At 39.4% G+C, this 19251-nt stretch overlaps 2 protein-coding genes across 4 annotated transcripts; both read left to right on the top strand.

Moving 5' to 3' along the window:
* The first annotated feature begins 403 nt into the window (after positions 1-403).
* LOC124271817 (ionotropic receptor 25a-like) lies at positions 404-7804 on the top strand. Of its 3 annotated transcripts, none has more exons than XM_046706965.1 (7): positions 404-515; positions 1861-2052; positions 3132-3459; positions 4625-4762; positions 5299-5737; positions 6498-6702; positions 7306-7804. In XM_046706965.1, exons 1-7 carry the CDS (start codon positions 450-452, stop codon positions 7459-7461), a joined length of 1524 nt encoding a protein of 507 aa, XP_046562921.1. In that variant the 5' UTR covers positions 404-449; the 3' UTR covers positions 7462-7804. The 3 variants fall into 3 exon arrangements, with proteins under 3 accessions (XP_046562921.1, XP_046562920.1, XP_046562922.1); XM_046706964.1 differs by having other exon boundaries at positions 6498-6711; XM_046706966.1 differs by lacking the exon at positions 7306-7804 and having other exon boundaries at positions 6483-6576.
* A 4631-nt stretch (positions 7805-12435) lies between these two features.
* LOC124271816 (interferon-induced GTP-binding protein Mx-like) lies at positions 12436-18503 on the top strand. The gene is made up of 8 exons (XM_046706963.1): positions 12436-12651; positions 14878-15096; positions 15525-15677; positions 15917-16071; positions 16520-16658; positions 16808-17006; positions 17244-17319; positions 18273-18503. Exons 1-8 carry the CDS (start codon positions 12588-12590, stop codon positions 18405-18407), a joined length of 1140 nt encoding a protein of 379 aa, XP_046562919.1. The 5' UTR covers positions 12436-12587; the 3' UTR covers positions 18408-18503.
* Positions 18504-19251: the final 748 nt, after the last annotated feature.

The following is a 19251-nucleotide window of genomic DNA, read 5'->3' as shown; positions in this document are numbered from 1 at the left end:
TCTGCTACTTATAACACTATACTCCTTTTTAAGGTACAAACCAGTAATCCATATTGAGCAATACCTGATATATTTAACTGGAGTGAGTGAGTGAGTGAGTGAGTGAGTATGGTTTTACGCCGCGTTTAGCAATTTTCCAGCAATATCACGGCGGGGACACCAGAAATGGGCTTCACACATTGTACCCACGTGGGAATCGAACCCGGGTCTTCTGCGTGACGAGCCAACGCTTTAACCACTAGGCGACCCCACCGCCCTCACCACCTGAACATTTATAAACGTCAAATAGCACTAGGCTACCCCACCACCCATATTTAATTGGAATGCCTGATATATGAAGTAATGGAAAGCCTATGTATGATATCCCAAGCCGGCATAACTTAACGTATAAATCCCTTGAATTATCTTCGTGTGTGTTCTAGATAGGGACATGGTCAAGACAAACCAACATGCAACTACACAATTCTTCAACCCAGAGTCGCAGCAAGCCTAGATTGGTTGTTGTAACCAAACACGTAAGTATTGATACTGAATCTATTATCCCTTTGATGTGGAACGTCATGATACTACCACAGTCATTGTATCTGGGTCTCTGATATTAAGAAGCATTAGTGTTAAAACCCTATAACATTATACAAATCGTTAAAGCACGTCAGCTAAAAACAAGTAATCTCAGTCTATAAAGGATACGCTGGCGCACATTAACATACACGCTAAGGAATGCACTTGCAGTGAGTGTGGAGTGAATGATTGGGTGACTGAGTAGTTTTACGCCGCTTGTAGCAATACTCCAGCAATATCATGGCGGGGGACACAAGAAAAGGACTTCACAGATTATACCCATGTGGTGAATCGAACCCGAGTCTTCAGCGTGACGAGAAACTGTCCCACTGGCCCACAAAGAGAGAGTGGGTGAATTAAGATTTACAGTCGCATCGGCAATATTTCCGCCATATCGTGACTGGTTTTAACTGGCGAATTTAAAACTGGTTTAAATTCGTCATAATTACATGTAGATTATGAAAAGCCTGTCACCAAAGGACAGTAGAACAACTAGATTATCACAATTATGAATATAAAACTAGTATGTAAATTTAAAATATTTTAACTACAGAAGACATTACAATATAAAAGAAACAGGCTATAGATTGCCAACAGCTGACGGTGGATCACCAAACAAGGAACCATGGGGACTTACAGTACCTTTGCTTCCTGCATGAACCCTAGCTGGATTTACACCATCCCCTCAGCCATTGGCGATGATAGACAAAGCTAGCCACGAATTAAAATGACAAATTCTACGATTAAAACTCTGGCAATGATAAATCTATATTGAATTCTGTGGCCTTACGTATCCACAAAGAGAGAGAGGAAGGCATCGATATACAATGTTTACACAATATCTAATTTCCCATTTCGGCACAGATTTACTACATTTTAAATATGGTAGGGACAATGAAGCTGCAGATTCATCTCCTAAACTAGTATTCCTGATATATTTTCCAAAAATATCTAGCACAGATCACTGTTTACAAAACAAATTATTGAATGTTAAATCGACACAGATCAAATTTAATGACAGAAATGAGTTCTTTGGATTTTTAATGGCATAAATAAATGTTTAACGACGCACTCAAGACTATTCCAGCTATATAACGGTGGTCTGTAAATAGTCGAGTCTGGACCAGACCATCCAGTGATTAACAGCATGAGCGTTGATATACGAAACTGTGTCAATCAAGTCAGCGAGCCTGACCACCCGATCCAAGAACAATTCTAACCCGGATTATCATGGGTTGTATAAATATAAAATCGGTATCCCTTCTGGGGGCGCTTAATATTCTCGGCATCCAATTTCAGGAACCCCCGTTCGTGATCCGCGAAGAGACCGAGAATGGAACGAAGTACACCGGATACTCCATTGATGTGTTTGAGGAGATTGCGAGGCGTCTTGACCTCGATTTCACTGTTTACGAAGCCAAGGATGGACAGTACGGAAAACAGAACCCGGATGGAACGTGGACAGGATTGATGGGTGAAATACTTACTGGGGTAAAACATATTGATTAGACAACATTATATCTATGTACTAACATATCTCTGTTTTGAGTGAACACGTTAGGTTAGAGGTCTCCTCATCTACAGTCTGTTTACCGTGACGGATTAAGTGAGAACCTTACACATGTGTCGATTCCATCACAATTAAAGCCGTGTAGTTCTACAAGTTATCTGCACGAAATCAGTAGGGTTTCCAGCGAGTAGATATATGTAAGAACCTTGTAAACGTATTTACGTTTTTCTTTTTGAAAAGCCCAGCATTTTGGATTGTAGTTTCTGGCCATGCAGGAAGCAACGGCCGTGGAACCCCAGCATCCGGAAATCACATTTGTGTCGATCTTGTCAAAACACAATGATAGTACAGCGTTGAAGTAAATCTTAAAAATCGTATCATTATTCCTTACTGATACAACAATCACATGCTACTGAACATGTTCAACAAGTTTTGACACTGATAAGCTTATACAGTGTAATAAGATGATAAGGTATTTTAATGCAGTATACCAACTTAGTATGGTGTAACGAAGATGCTTGTCAGTAAACAAAAGCGTCGGCTTAAGTGGATCTGGTATTCAGCCGAATATACATATCTTCCGACCGTAAAGACATTAATATTGAAAAGACAATGACATTTTCCCTGTCTGAAGTAACACATTCTCAATGACATTCTGGCAACGACGTATATTTTTCTGACGCTTCACCGAATACACAAGCATTCATGTCCTATTTAGAATATAAATACAAATAAACAAACGTAGCAATTTATACAACTAGACCCATCAATCAGTTCGATGAAAAATGGATCAGTTTAGTTTTAGGTTTGTTGTCCTGACATACAAATATTTCAAATGTAGACTGAGCGGCGTGAAAAATACTTGAAAGCGGCGTTCAAGTACTTATCTGGACACGACGCCATTTTCAGAGTGTAAGAATTGTAATATGTTTTCTTCCACATTGTTAGATCCTTCCTGATATATATGATACGGTATGTGTTATGTGTCTTCCGACTTTTGTGACGATTTTAAATGTACAACAATACAGATGTCTGTAGAATGTAACGTTTCCCCACCCAGTACGCCGACATAGCTGTGGCATCCCTGTCGATGACAACCGAGAGAGACAAGGTCGCCGATTTCACAACTCCATACTACGAGTTCGGGGGTATTCAAATCCTCATCAAGAACACTAACGCGGGGACCTCTCTGTTGGCATTTGCTAACGTGTTTTCCGGGGAGGTCTGGGCATGCTGGGCGTCAGTCCTACTGTTGACGGGACTTCTCGTGTGGGTCTTCGAGAAGTTGAGCCCTTTCAGCCCCTACAACAACGTTCAGCAAAATGATCAAAGGAGGTTCACGGTGAGCGAGGGACTGTGGCTCGTCACGGCGTCATTTCCCATGGCAGGTGAGTCACTATGTCAATTCGATCTTGGATTTGGTGACCATATTTGTATAACTAGCTCTTTCGCATTTCCAGTTTTCGAAATAAGTGACAGCCCTTTGGAATGTAGATGACAGATTATGTGCCAGGCCTGTATTTCCTCATGGCCTGCAGGACATTTGCGTGTTAATTTATGTGAGATAGTTAACAAATAAAGAGAGGCAAAAGGATTTAGTCCTATAGCTGCTGAAGTCCACTTGGAAACTTCTTTATTTAATATACTACATGTGAAGTTTTTTGTCGGATGAACTGAACTTAGTAAATGTAGTGCTGGTTAAGTCTGCGGTTAAGATCAACATTTTCTTATGTTATTTTCTTATATATAGTCCTGTCAGGGTTGTATACATTTCCCGATAGCGTTCTTTGGCCCCACGTAGAATTAAAAGGTATCACGTTACCCCCGTCTGATCTACAATGACCGATTGTTTACACAGTGAGGATATTGGACCAGTTTGCTTGGCTTATAGTGTGGTTGTATACTTTTCTTCATTGTTGAAACCAGCGTCTTTACTTCATGATCAAGACGTCCAGATAAAAAATGGCCCAACCCTATGGTCAGTCTATGAATATAAACTCAAAACAAGAATAGTAGCCACCCTTAATATCAGTCCGTCTTTACTCCTTCTTCTGTCCATCTCTGGGCAAGATTGCTCCCCGTCTTCTTTGATTATCAATGATAGTCAACGGTTGTTCTCTGACCAAGCTGAAATATACCAAGCGAAGGGGACGACTTTTATTAGTTAACGAATGCGCCTGTCTCAGGGTGTTTGCCTTATGGTTATAGTTTAAGGAATGCCAATTATAAATTGATGCGCAATAAAGGGCCCGTCAGGATATTGTCTCTGATACTTGACCAAGACCAACAATTATATTCTCCTTATCACTTGGTGGTTCTCTGAAACAATCACCATTGTTTCACATACTCGGAGACAGATCGGAGGGATTATCTTTTGCATTTTCTCAATGCTGAGCGACATAACGCTCAGTTGTAGCGACATAACGTCACATTGGTATAGTTTGTTATAATATTATATGCCGCACTAGTAAGAACGACACTAAAAAGTAACAACATAGGCTTGGTAGAGATAATTCCTCGAAACGCGATGGTTATTATCTAACTGTATTGCAGGTCCCGAGTGCACACCCCGGACGTTCTCGACTCGTATGTTGGTGGGCGGATTCTGGTTCTTCTGCAGCATCATGATGGCTACATACACGGCTAACCTGGCTGCCTTCCTCACCACCTCCAGGCTCAACGTACCTATAGGTAGTGCACATGTCTGATATAGTGTAGTGCTACATTGTCCTGTCTTTCCACAGTTTGTAGTACATTACGTCCATTATATTCTGATGGAAACGAACCAGGGAGTACAAGTGTTCCTACTCTTTTCCAGGTTCCTTCGTAAGCATTGTATGCATTTTGTATGGAAATCTGGGAATAGATAGAAAAACACGTGTACTTTCATGTTTGTTTCAGTATATAATGGAGCATATGAGATGACTAGAACATTTTACATCTAATTACACCATGGTACGTGTGATGATCATCCTAGAGTGTGCTTTGCAGAATACCACCATCCTTTCGTGACCAACTGTTGTTGCTTTGATAGTTTGATTCAATAACCTATGACAAATCAGCCAGCCTATAAATTCATGTAATCAAAGCAAGAGTGTCTGTAAGTTTCGGAAGTAAATTACCAATGTATTCCTTTTGATCTACAAGTTATATGGTACATGTATCTTCTGCTTCTATACAATATCTTTCGTGTTTTTACTGGAATTCATACGTTCCTTCTTTCGTAGAGTCGCTAGATGACCTCGCAAAGCAAAACATAATCAAGTATTCCGTAGTTGAAGGAACTGTAATCCACGAGTACTTCCAAAGGATGGCTAAAATAGAATCAGACTTTTACCAAGAATGGAAGAGCATGAGTTTTTATACCAAGAACATAGACACCTCTGACACATTACCAGCAAACTATGCGGTGTGGGACTATCCACTTGGAGACAAGTACCTAACGATCTGGAGATCCATCCAGAACACTGGTTTGCTAAATAGTTCCAGTGAGGGCATTGCCAAGGTATTGGCGGGTAATTTTGCCTTCATCCATGAGTCGCCGATGATACAGTATGAACTCTCCAAGCACTGTGATTTGCTGGCTGTTGGCAAGCAGTTCAGCAGTAGGGCGTATGCATTTGCCTTGGCTGAAGGTTCGCCGCTGACCCGTGTCATCTCATATACGTGAGTACCTTCAGCCTTATTTACACTAGTTTACTTTCATATGTGTGATTATTTTACTTTAAGCTCGACGCTCTTATCTGAATGTGCACGAATGTGAATGTTCTGTTTTACACAAATGTGGCGGAATGTGATGTCTCAGTCATCACTTTGCACACAGAACAAAGCTTGCAACTCCTGTCATACCGACCCAGAAACAAACATATCCAATACAATCCATGCAGGTCTGTCATTATAGCTAGCTTGTCTCTCACGTCCTATTTAATATATATTATGAAGATATATTAATATATGTATTCATTAAAATATTTTCATTTCTTAGACTAGGTATTAGCCCCAAACTAGTATGCATGCAAGTTTGTACTTGAATTTAAAGGTTTAGCTGTATGTCGTATAAGAGCAAACCTTGATAGGTTAATACTTTACGTGTCAGTGTAAGCAACCTGTGCATTTAATCTATGTGCATTTATTGTAAATGATGATAAAAATAACAAATAAATATAAATTGCCTAAGTATAAATAATGCCACACTAGCTATACATGGATGACAGTGCAGCAATGTCCGCACAATAGTTCTATACATCGCAGTATTGTAAGGTTCAGATATAGAAACACATTTCAAGTAGTTTAAGTAACACATTGTTGATCTCGTATAGCTAATATACCATCATTTCAATAAGTAGAGCGTCACACGTCTATCAGCTATTCTTCACGTTTATAAACATGACGATTGGAACAATTTGATCAGGTCTTGAGATTCCAGGATACTACAACTGCAGTCTGAGACCATCCTGGAAACAATGAAGACCAAATGGTGGAAGAATGGCAGTTTAACTTGTTCCCAGGTAGACGAGAGTGGCGGTCTCACATTTCACACTGTCGGTGGCATCTTCGTTGTCGTCAGCGTCGGAATTGGACTTGGAGTAATCTCCCTTGGTCTAGAGCGCCTGTGGGCGTCATTGACAAGGGTACGGAAAGTAAGATACGTCACATGCATTAATAACTATATACATTTCTCTGCATATCCCTGTATGGATATACTAAAAGAACAATACCGTGCATTGTATTATGTCATAACGTATTCATTCATCATCGTTTTAGTAAACCCCACATTTACTAAATTCTCAAAAGTATTTACTATTTGTTTTGAATGCATACCAGACACGCCATAACAAACTCCGCGTGGTAATTGTTTTACAATTAGTAAAATGAATACCCTAACATAATCCAGGTAATGCCAGACCTCAACCCAAACTTTCAAAATCTATATGGTAGCCATTTACTTCTTCATATACTTTATATTGTAAATGTATTTTACGACGTTTATATTCAGGTAGTGAGGGGCGGTGGGGTCGCCTAGTGGTTAATGCGTTCGCTCGTCACGCCAAAGACCCGTGTTCGATTCCCCACATGGTACAATGTTTGAAGCCCATTTCTGGTGTCCCCCGCAGTGACATTGCTGGAATATTGCTAAAAGCGGCGTAAAACCAAACTCACTCACTCATTCAGGTAGTGAGGGGTTGAGTAAAACCGTAACAAGACACTTTACCTTGACACGGTATATATTACAGGAGCACCACAACACTCAAGTAACATCGCCAAACAGCCGAACAAATCTTGCCGTTGATTTCAACCCTGGGATCAGCTATCTTGCCAAGGAGTTATACACTGGTGATGACGCAGTAGACACGGATGCCGTCACACTGGAGATGGCGCGAATGTATTAGTAGAATGTTTTCATCCTTACATTAAATGTATGTTAATGCTGTCTTCTCTTATTAAGGTGACATGTATATTTATTATAATATTATGTAACAGATATGTGTACTTGACATGAACTGATAATCACTGAGACCTGTTTCAATTGCTTTTGTGAATTTCTAGGATAGCGAGAAAGAAGGATTTTGTGAACGCATTGCACTCTTTTTATCTATATACATAAGGGCAGCATTTGTATTTTCTGTGTGTCTCATCGCCAGACCGACCCTTCGAATTGCCGACTCAAAGCCGACCCCTACCCTCCCCCCGATAAAAAGCACACTCCCCCCAAAACACAAATAAAAAAACAAAGCCTGTCATAGCACGGAAACATGTTTGTTAAGGGTTACAAACGATCTTCTGCGCTCTACAGATAAGCGGAACCTAAATCTGCTAGTGCTATTAGACCTGACAGCGGCATTCGACACAATCGATCATGACAAGTTATTTCACTGCCTCAAGACACGAATTGGATTGTCAGGAACTGCTCTGAAGTGGTTTGAATCCTATCTTCATCATAGATGCCAATCAGTGGTCATCGATAAAGCCTCATCAGATCCAGTTCCCCTTAACTGCGGCATACCTCAGGGTTCGGTCCTTGGACCGATCCTATTCACCCTATATACAGCTTCTCTTTGTGATGTCATCGATGCCCATGACGTTGCTCATCACTCGTACGCTGATGACACACAGCTACTCAAATCATTTCCCGAACGAGATACGTCTACAGCACTTAGTGACCTTGAACACTGCACATCTGCGATAAAATCATGGATGGTGACTAACAAACTTAAGTTAAACGACAGCAAGACAGAGGTTCTTCTTGTGGGTACAGACACCAAACGAAAATCTATCTCTGAATCTTCGCTTCGTATTGGTGATTCATTAATACCATTTTCTGATGCAGTGAAAGATCTTGGTGTCTTTCTAGACTCTAATATGACAATGGACAACCATATACAACACACCTGTAGAATCTGCTTCTACCACCTGAGAAGTATTGGCCAGATTAGACATTTGTTGACTCAGGAAGCCACTAGCCAGTTAGTCAGGTCTCTGATTCTGTCCAGGATTGACTATGGCAACAGTTTGCTTATCAACATAAGGCAAGATCTACTCATGAAGCTTCAGAGAGTACAAAATGCCTCAGCTCGGCTAATTCATCGCTGTAAGAAAACATCCAATGTAACACCAATATTGATGAATCTCCACTGGCTCCCAGTACAAGCTAGAATCGAGTTCAAAGTGTTATCCCTGACCTACAGCTGTTACCATGATGTTGCACCAGGATATCTGAAAGAACTTCTCCAGAAATATACTTCATGCAAAAACCTGAGATCCAATGATCAACTTTTATTTACCATCCCCAGGACCAATCTCAAATCCTTCGGCCAGAGATCATTCTCATTCTGTGCTCCTTCTCTCTGGAACTGTCTTCCTTTTGATATCAAAACCTCCCCATCTTTAGCTGTCTTCAAGTCCAAACTTAAAACCCATCTCTTCTCCAAGTTCTATCCTTGATACCTGCGCTTTGAGCAACCGCAACGGATGGAAAATAGCGCAATATAAATGCACTTATTATTATTATTATTATTAAAACAGAAAAAACAAAAACACCCCCCAAAAACAACAACAACAAAAAACAAACGAAAAAATAATAAAAAACAACGACCCCCCACAAAACAAAAACAACAACAAAACATTCCCTGCCTCGTCGTATAACAAGTATATATTTTAAACACATAAAGCAAATGATGCCCTAATGGTATACGGCGTGCGTGTGTGTGTGTGCGTGCGTGCGTGCGTGCGTGCGTGTGTGTGTGTGTGTGTGTTTATTCTCGTAATGGTCGTCCATCACGCCAATGGCCCGGCCAATGGGTGCAATGCGTAAAGGCCTATTAGTAGTGATCCCGCCGTGATATTGCTGGAATATTGGTCGAAGCGGCATAAAATCAAACTACAGATACTTACTCATACATATTTGTGGTAGATTAAAGGAATCCAAGTATGATATATATTTTACCAACAGAATGTGCACTGTAAATAACAATGGCTAATAAAATACGCTCAGCGTACTGAAGACTATTCAGTTTGTGCTTGATTATGTGCAGGGAGAATGGTGTCCAACAGTAGTGGGGTGCAGATAATGAAAACAGTCATGAAAGATTTAGTGTAATCATTTGCAAAGCGATGGCATTGTAGCTCTGAGGTTACGGTACATTACAATGTATCTAGTATAGAGCCCACGTTCAGGTGTATAGCTGTTTAAGAAACTATCATCAAAATATTGACACAGTTCACTATTTGTTACGATCCGTGAAGGTCCGGGTTAGAATGAGCCTTCAGTAACCCATGCTCGTCGTAAGAGGCGACTAACGGGATCGGGTGGTCAGGCTTGCTGACTTGGTTGATACTTGTCATCGGTTCCCAAATGCGCAGATCAATGATCATGCTGTTAATCACTGGATTTTGTCAGGTCCAAACTCGATTATTTACAGACCGCCGCCATATAGCTGGAGTATTGCTGAGTGCGGCGTAAAACTAAACTCACTCACACTATTTGTTACGAGTGCAGACAGAGAAACAGCCACGTGTGCGAGAAAGGCTCAGCACAGGTAATGAACCAACAGCACACCTGGATGTTCCTCGCTCTGCACTCCTCCGTCGTAACAAATACTGAACCCTGTCAATATTTTATTGATAGTTGTTAAACAACTTTGTTATTATCATAATTCATGAAATTAATAATTCACAATGGTAGAACAATTATATGCATCATGCCAAATTAGAAAACGATTGCACATGTAGTTTTTGAGTAAAGTGACAAACACCGTCACGAAAAGGTTTCTGCCAGAATATATAACACGATGAGTGAGTGACTTAAAATTTCAAGTCACTTTGGCAATATTTCAGCCATATCGTGACTAAATCAAGTTATAGATTAATAATAATTAAAGGTAAATTATAAAAACCTGTCAACGAAAGACAGTAAAACAACTAGATTATCACAGATAGAAATTTAAAACTAGCAATTAAATCTAAAACATTTCAACTATACATGACAATACAATACAATATCAAAACAGGCTATACATTGCCAACAACCGAAAGTAGATCACCATACTAGGGACCATGGGGACTTAGATTACTTTCGCTACCTGCATGGACCCTAGCTGGATTTACACCATCCCTTCAGCTGTCAGCAGTGTTTGACAATCTACCCATAACACTAAAATAACACATGTACCGATTGTATCTCATTTGAAACGTAAACAACTACGGCGAATCTTTAGTTCAACTACGCCTACACAGTTCAGGTGAGCGAAGCAAACATGATTGCATGGACAGCTTACTATGTTTCCTTTGTTGATAACGTGTTGTGCTTGAGTTCAAACACATGAACAAGTTTGGATAAACAGAAGAAGTCCAAAACCAAAACCAAACAAAACCATAGGAAACAGCCGAAGGACTTGAACTTTGCCAGTGTTAACCCCGAAACCGGTACGTACGAAACTAAATTATAAAATCAGTTAATAACCACACACGATCAGTACAAATAGTCGAAATATATATAAAATCACAGGAATACTTGTACAATCACCAGTGCACACAAATGCATGTATCTGGCATAAATATCCAAGGCAAAATTGTAAATAGCAAGACAGATTGCAGACAGAGGTTTCCAATATTCCTGGCATAGTACTGATGTAGGCAGGAGTAGGCACGAGTAAGCGGCGCATTTCGCTGTGTAGCGGAACGTCATGTTACATGTAGCGGAACGTCATGTTATAACATCCGACATATATTGGTTTGAATCCCGGTCCGCCCCGACCATTTATCATAGTTTATCATCAACAAACACACACACACACACACATCCATCCATCCATCCATCCATCCATCCATCCATCCATCCATCCATCCATCCATACACACACACATACATACATACACGCATACATACACGCATACATACATGCACACATACACGCATGCATACATACACGCACACATACACGCATACATACATCTATACATACACGCATACATACATACACGCACACATACACGCATACATACATACACGCATACATATATACACGCATACATACATACACGCATACATACATGCATGCATGCATACACATACATAGATACACGCATACCCATACATACATACACGCATACATACATACATACATGCATGCATGCATCCATTCATACATACATACATACATACATACATACATACATACATACATACATACATACATACATACATACACGCACATACACACATACATACACGCACACATACAAGCATACATATACACACATACATACACGCATACGTTCATACACGCATACATACATGCATGCATACATACACACACACACACACACACACACACACACATACATACATACATACATACATACATACATACATACATACATACATACATACATACATACATACATACATACATACATACATACATACACGTGTAAAGAGATTAAAATAACCATCCCCGTGTCCACACATGTACTTTGTGTTAGTGTGTGTGTGTAAGAGTAAAGCAACACACACACATATGTAGTTTGTGTGTGTGTGTGTGTATTGATATAACACTGCAAGGTACAAAGATAAAAACCCACGCACGCACGCACGCACTACCCGCTCGTACACACGTCAACTTTCGACCCTTAGTCAATGCAGCGGTTAACCGCGCTATTGATTGATCTAACTCGCGCAAAGTACAACGTTAACGTTATTTTTTTTTAAATTTATGATTTGTCACTATAGAAAAATATGCGATTGTCTGAGAGCTGTGAATTTGTCTATTGATATTTAAGTAATGACACGCTTGGTGACAACTCATGCCTGAATACATTACTCCTTATATGGTAACCGAAACTAGGCCTTTCCAAGAAGCGAAAGTGGTGGGATTTCCAGCAATAATAGCAAGAATCTATAGGAGCGGAAGCGCCCGCTCTAACTAGTCTGGCGCGAGCTTCGTGAATTTCGTCGTGTAAATTTTATTTGGACCCAGTTTGCAAGGAATCACAGCCCAAAGACACTCTGACAGACACAATGGGGAGAGCCAAAAAGAGGAACGGCTATTCCTCTCCGACCACGCCATCGCCTGATACTACCGGTAAGGATAGGTAAAATCGATATGGTTTATTATGTGTATATGTGAACCATTCTCAACGTCTCTAAGCCTAACAAGTAAAATTGTTGCCAACCACACCTGCACATTGGTGACAATGGAATGTCAACGCATTTCATAGTACCCTGTCGGATTACAGTCACAGATGCACTGGCCGTCAAACAGTTACCCGCTCATGTCACGACGCCCTGCCGTTAGCAACCGTTGCCAGGGCGGTGAAACGCGGCATGCCGTCAATAGATTTCCAGGAATATGGCTTCATGATTCTAGGAATTATCCACTTGAATCGAACACCAAAGTACTGATTGTGACAATACATTTTGTAGGCTGAAGTGTATCTACGAATTCTTATTAACGGTTAGCAAATTATGTTGACTTCCCATCCCGCGTGATACTGCACTATCTTTTAATATAATTTGTCGGTGAGCTGTCCTTCTCGCCTGGCTCAGCCGTCACGGGCACCCACACATGTACCTGTGCATATGTTACAGGAAATATGTATAATCAGTAAATATGTATAATTACTGAAATTTTCATTAATTATGTATAACGTCTTATTCACTCAGGAATTATGTATATTATATATAGTTCCTGAAATTTAAGAAACAAAGTTATACATATTTACTGAAATCATTTGAATTACTGAAATAGTGATAATACTCTTAAAGTCAGTCTGGTTTTCATAGATATGTCTTTATTTTTAGTAACAAGGTACAGCACATTGTTTTCATGATTTTTTGTTAAATAAGTATGATTATGTTGTTACTGAACTACACTCAATCTTTGATCCTGCTGTATTTTATCTACCATAAGAAGACATATCTATGAAAATCTCACTGACTTTAAGCGTAATATCAATATTTCAGCAATTCAAATGATTTCAGTAAATATGTGTAATTTTGTTTCTTAAATTATAGGAATTATGTATAATTATTGAAAATTTTAGTAAATATACACAATTCCTGAGTGAATCAGTCATTATACATAATTACTGAAAATTTCAGTAAATATACATACACTAGACGCCTAAAGACACGTTACCCTCCTCTCTTTATGAATTACTGAAAAACTATCAAAGATATGTTAGAAGGTATTAGTTTACAAGAAAGCTTAACAACACAGCTTTATGCAAATAACGAAAACAATTCTCAAATGCATCCATATTTAGGGGAAATGCATCTTTTCAGAAGAGTTAAATTGTCCTGTATTCGTCCAAGCCGAAATACACCAATTTAAACCATTTACAGTCACCATTTGTAAACTATTAAAACAAGAACCAACTATAGACTGTAGAGTTGTAAAATAATCATTCCTATGATTTCAGTCTTTTTAAACATGTTTTGCTGATTTGCATTTGTGACAACAAGTAAAACCTGTCTTTGATATTGTGAAAAAAATGTTTAGGAACATCTAAAAATATCTTTGTTACCATTTTTGCTTGGAAAGTCACATTTTTCCATTTTCTGTTTACACATAGCAATATCAATCGCCAAAACGCAGCAATATTCAAGCAATATTCACATCCTTTTCACATGTACAATGATCTGATACACAAGTACGAGAAATATGCCACGATTAACAGCTGAGGGGAGACAAAGAGCCTTTGGGGTGGTGCAGATGGGGTTGACTAGATTAAGGCTTAGGGGTTGACATACAATGTTGTTGCCAAACGCCCTCGGATGCCACCGTATCACGGTTATAAGACTAATTCAGGGCTTCAGACAGACTGGGGTCACCGTAGACAGGCCAAGAAATCGTCCACGCATCGCAATTCCAGTTGAAGGTAGGTACCTCCGTCATTAAGGAAGGAGGGTAACGTTTCTTAAGCGTTTAGTGTATTTATTGATTATACACATTTCCTGCAACATATATAAATCTGCAGGTTGTTGTGTGGGGATCAAATCTATACCTCTTTCACGTGGTTTATCTACCTTGCCATTCACCGAGGACTGTCACACAATTTAGTCGGCCCATCAAATAGCTGTTCATAAATCAAAAGCATTGAAACGAAACTCCACAAAGTAGCCACGCATTATCCCTGATTTGAGCATTATCGTTTTACACTGACGCTTCTTTTTACCCGAGTTAGCTCCCTTAGGCCACCATTGAACAGAATGAGGTTCAGAAATAGAATCAGTTAACTGAAATGTAATCTCTTACTGATATTTATTCAGTTTCCGCTATTTATATATATTTACAATCGTTCCACAGAGCCAAAAACTATAGCGTCGCCAGAGGAGAGAACAAAGGCCCTAGCCTCGTCCTTCGACGCTGAGGTGCGCCCCCTGATAGACCTGGTCGACAAACTACGTGGGTATGGTCTGGACAGAGACATCAACCTCCCCGCCGTTGCCGTCATCGGGGACCAGAGTGCCGGCAAGAGCTCTGTTCTTGAAGCAATCTCTGGCGTTCAACTTCCAAGAGGAACGGGTAAATTGTGTTTATGGTCAGTTTGTTACAAAGAACACACCTGCAATGACGTCAAACGGTAACTCAGTATATGGAAAGAACCTATGTGCACTTGTATACAAACTAAGACTAAGCCTTGTTTCACGTGATAACGACATAGAGAACAGAATTATTTGTGGATAGTTTACCAAAGTTTATAAGCTATCCTTCAGATATCTGATACCTCAGGCCAGATTTCCTACAAAGCCCACTGGACGGGTTTGAAGAGGCCAAATTCCAGCATCTGGAAGAATAACTTGCAAATAATTCGGTCAGTATGAGGAACGTTAAAAATCACACAATGTTGTTTACAAATATCTTGGATTTCGCGACCTGTATTGACTAGTTAGGTTATGTTCATCTGAAAATTAAAGAACTTTAAGTACAAAAAAAACCATTTGTGTTTGTAGGTATTGTGACAAGGTGCCCGTTGGAGATGCGGATGAAGCACTCAGAGGATGAGGACAAGTGGGAGGGAAAGATAATGTATAAGGACAAGCATGATATGCGTCAGGAGGAAGTCATCCTGAACAGAGAGAGTGTTGGAGACCTTGTGCGGAAAGGTTGTATAACAGATAAATATATTGTTCTGAGTGTGTTTTTAACAGCATTTATTGAAAAGTAATTGAATATATTGAAATTAAATTTATTAAATGCAGTAACAAAAGCTAAGACTGAACTCACGATGTCATTATTTTTCACATAACACTTATGTAACTGCGTTTTTCTGGCTTTGAGTCTGTTTAAATGAAAATCTTCACAGTGTGTAGAGGCTTCTTTTAATTATGTCCCATGCATGCAGCTCAAAAGGAAATGACAGATGGTGCCAAGGGAATTAGTGATGAACTCATTACGCTTGAAGTGACGTCATCAGATGTCCCTGACCTTACCGTCATAGACCTACCAGGTATCACAAGAAACGCTGTCGAGGGTCAGCCGTTTGATATCGAAGCGAGGGTAAGAAATCATCACAGCAATGCTTTTCAAAACATGTCATTCCCTCAGAACAAATTACGGTTTACACATAGTTTTGAACTGTACCAATTTCGATCAACATTCTTGTCGAAATAAGATTGATTCCATATTAATTAAAGGATACATAAAACATGGAAGTGTATGACGCAATCTATGTGGATTTGGCAATAATAGAATCCAGGAATGCAGATCCTTCACGAAACGTATAATTACATGTAGTTTTGCCATGTAAAACCTGTAACTAATAACCTAACTCGAGTCAAACGTTGAAAGAATAGTTGCTCAATACACAGACCCCAGGGTATTTAACATCTGGACTAACATCTGTATCCTCATAGTAATAGAAAACAATGCAGGAATATTTGCTAAAGTAACTATACTATCAACAATCAATTACAGAAACACTAAACCAGTTATTATTGCTTTTCAGATTAAAAATATGATCCGTAAATACATTAAACGCCAGGAGACCATCATTCTTGCTGTTCTACAGTGTAATGTGGATATTGCCACGTGCGAAGCGCTCAAAATGGCAAAAGAATTTGATGGCGAAGGTGGAAGAACTCTGGGTACGTCATCCAATATGGTTGATATTTTAAAAATGCCATCAGTAAATATAATGTTTGAAATCATATTGATGTCAAAGTTTTTGTTAATTCTTTTATGTATATGCAGTGATAATATGTTTATATCTAACGGGTACAATGAATCTACACAGGGGTTTTAACAAAGCCGGACTTGATGGACAAGGGAGCCGAGACCGGTGTGATTAGGATCCTGAACAACATGGAGTTCACACTGTCCAAGGGCTACATCATTGTCAAGTGTCGAGGTCAGGAGGCTATATCGGAAGGCCAGTCCTTGAAACAGGCATTGGATATAGAAGAAGATTTCTTCAAAAGTCACAGACATTTCAGGTAGTTTACAAATCACTATGAACCGAACTTTGTACATTTGGAATGTCCTCGAATCTGAGGATAAGACGCCAGACCAGTACACCTGTACCACGCTTGGTGTGACTTCAATTTTGACTTCGGCGTAACTGGGAAGGGGAAGAAATGAAATATAATACACAAATATATGAGTTTGAGAAACAAGACGTATGTGAGAATTTATTTGAGATATATTGCTATTGCATTTTTTATATGTTCAAGCTCCTTGCGACCATCTCAGTGGGGAATCCCCGACTTATCATCGAGACTGTCACGAGAACTGAAAAGACACATCAAGGTGTGTGCAATACAATTACTGTGCCCAGACCGCTTATTACGCTTTTACTCGTCATATCCCATTTCCCCGTGGTACGTTGTCTTTCGTCCTGCTGGTTGTCGGTCACGTTCGCATTTTCGAAATCTTCTCAGAACAACCTTCTGCAAAGTCTGCGAAGCTGAAATTTGGATTAGATAATCCTGGCTGTGGTACCGTGGCAAAGTGCTTTCATAAATCCTAATCCAGTTGTAACCCTTTGCGGCCGACCATGAAATTTTAATCAGCAGTTTTCGGAATACCATATGTCGTGGCGTTTTGGCATTTCATTATTCTTTTATCCAGTTACTAACTCTGACGTATAAGATCTCCCGTTTTCCATGTGTTACTTCCTTTTCGACATCTTCGATACCTCAGAAACTGTGTATGATGTGTCTGCAAAGATTTTATACTCTGATGGAATGCAAATGATATTTTGATCTCCAGCATAACTGTGGATTTCGGAACACGTTCTTTAGCATATTTGGATATGCCGATGGAAGAAGATGCTTGTTTTGCTATATGAAAAGTGTAGGACATTGAGGTTCAGGTTTGGAGTGTCCTTCATTCTTAGCCTGTTTCTGCCACTTTAAGCACTAAAGCAAATACTAGCACAAACTAACATCCAATTTCTGCTAAAATGCATATCAATTTGGTGTTTTAACACACACACCCATACACACACCCCACCCCCACACCCCACCCCCACCCATATTATATGAGGTATCAAGAGATATACATGTATATTATGTTTCGAAAACGGACTTGTCTTCAAGAAGGCTAGGTGGAGGCCTTGATATAAAATTGATTTGAAATTGTGTTGTAGAAGAAGTGTGTTTGAAACCAGATATATCAGGCAAGAAGATATGGAATTTGTTGAATCTATGACTAGTTACAAATCGTGTTACGATAAACACTGCTCATGAACAATGTTGTAGAAACTGTTACCGGAACTGAAGGAGGACGTGCGTCGCAAACTCCTTGAGACAGAGCGGATGTTGCATGAGCTCGGTGAGGATCCTCCACAAACAGCCTCCGAGAAAAGGCAGATGGCACTCATGGTAAGTGAGTGAGTGCAGTTCGAGTCAGCATTTAAAAATATATCTGCTAATGGATGACAATAGACTTTAAGTTAGGCTCCACGTCAGTGTTGGGCATACACGTCATCAAGTAGAATATAAACGGGAAAAAGAAAAGTATAATGCTTTATGGATAACAACTTCTTTATTTCGTATGATGCGACGTTTCGGTATAGCTTCTTATAACGTTGTCAAGCAGTTATTATTTTTCTCCAGTGAGTACCGGGATGATATCCCAGAATTCATGACTGGTTCGTTACCTCTGCTGCGCCACCCTTATGCGCAATTGATAGTATAAGTAAAGACTGATCAACAAAGATGAGATCTTTTTTTAATCGATAATCTTATGTTGATTTTGTTGTAAAATTATGTAGACTTTGATGATGTTACAGTATCGTGCAATGATTACTTCCAAATGACAATGGAAAATAAGCACTCCCTGAGACGCGCATGCGCAGAGCATCATCGTTCGAGCAGACGCAATCGTTTGAATGTAATTTGTTTCTTTACAATAAACCTATGAAATTTGACGCCTTGTCATTTCATAACAGATGAATAATTTGGTTTTATATAAAAAAAATATTCACTTTGATATGAATGCTGGTTTTGATGTAAAATTTTGATTTCATAGTGATGTTGACTTTATAAAAATGTTAACGTAAATGGATGTAGAATTTAATTTAAGAAATAGTTTGACCTTGAATTTGGCGAGAAGCCTGATATAATAGCATTGTTTTAAAAGTAAGGTTAACTAAGTACATGGGGAGTGGTGAGCTTGGGTTCACTACTAGTCAAATCTGAATGTTGTATTAAATGGCATTATTTTGATAACAAATGA

The sequence above is a fragment of the Haliotis rubra genome, unplaced genomic scaffold (genome assembly GCF_003918875.1).
Source record: "Haliotis rubra isolate DU_JTF1 unplaced genomic scaffold, ASM391887v1 Scf1637, whole genome shotgun sequence".
In the NCBI taxonomy this organism is placed as follows: domain Eukaryota; kingdom Metazoa; phylum Mollusca; class Gastropoda; order Lepetellida; family Haliotidae; genus Haliotis; species Haliotis rubra.
This window is presented reverse-complemented; position numbering and strand designations above follow the sequence as displayed.

What these genes read in the sequence shown, in the direction of transcription:
- LOC124271816 (XM_046706963.1), top strand. Translation starts at nt 12,588, where the DNA reads ATGGGGAGAGCCAAAAAGAGGAACGGCTATTCCTCTCCGACCACGCCA. An exon ending in CGTTTGATATCGAAGCGAGG is followed by an intron (nt 16,072 to 16,519) that starts GTAAGAAATCAT and finishes ATTGCTTTTCAG; the next exon opens with ATTAAAAATATGATCCGTAA. An exon ending in AAAAGTCACAGACATTTCAG is followed by an intron (nt 17,007 to 17,243) that starts GTAGTTTACAAA and finishes TATATGTTCAAG; the next exon opens with CTCCTTGCGACCATCTCAGT.
- LOC124271817 (XM_046706964.1), top strand. Translation starts at nt 450, where the DNA reads ATGCAACTACACAATTCTTCAACCCAGAGTCGCAGCAAGCCTAGATTG. An exon ending in GGCGTCATTTCCCATGGCAG is followed by an intron (nt 3,460 to 4,624) that starts GTGAGTCACTAT and finishes ACTGTATTGCAG; the next exon opens with GTCCCGAGTGCACACCCCGG. An exon ending in CATTGACAAGGGTACGGAAA is followed by an intron (nt 6,712 to 7,305) that starts GTAAGATACGTC and finishes TATATATTACAG; the next exon opens with GAGCACCACAACACTCAAGT.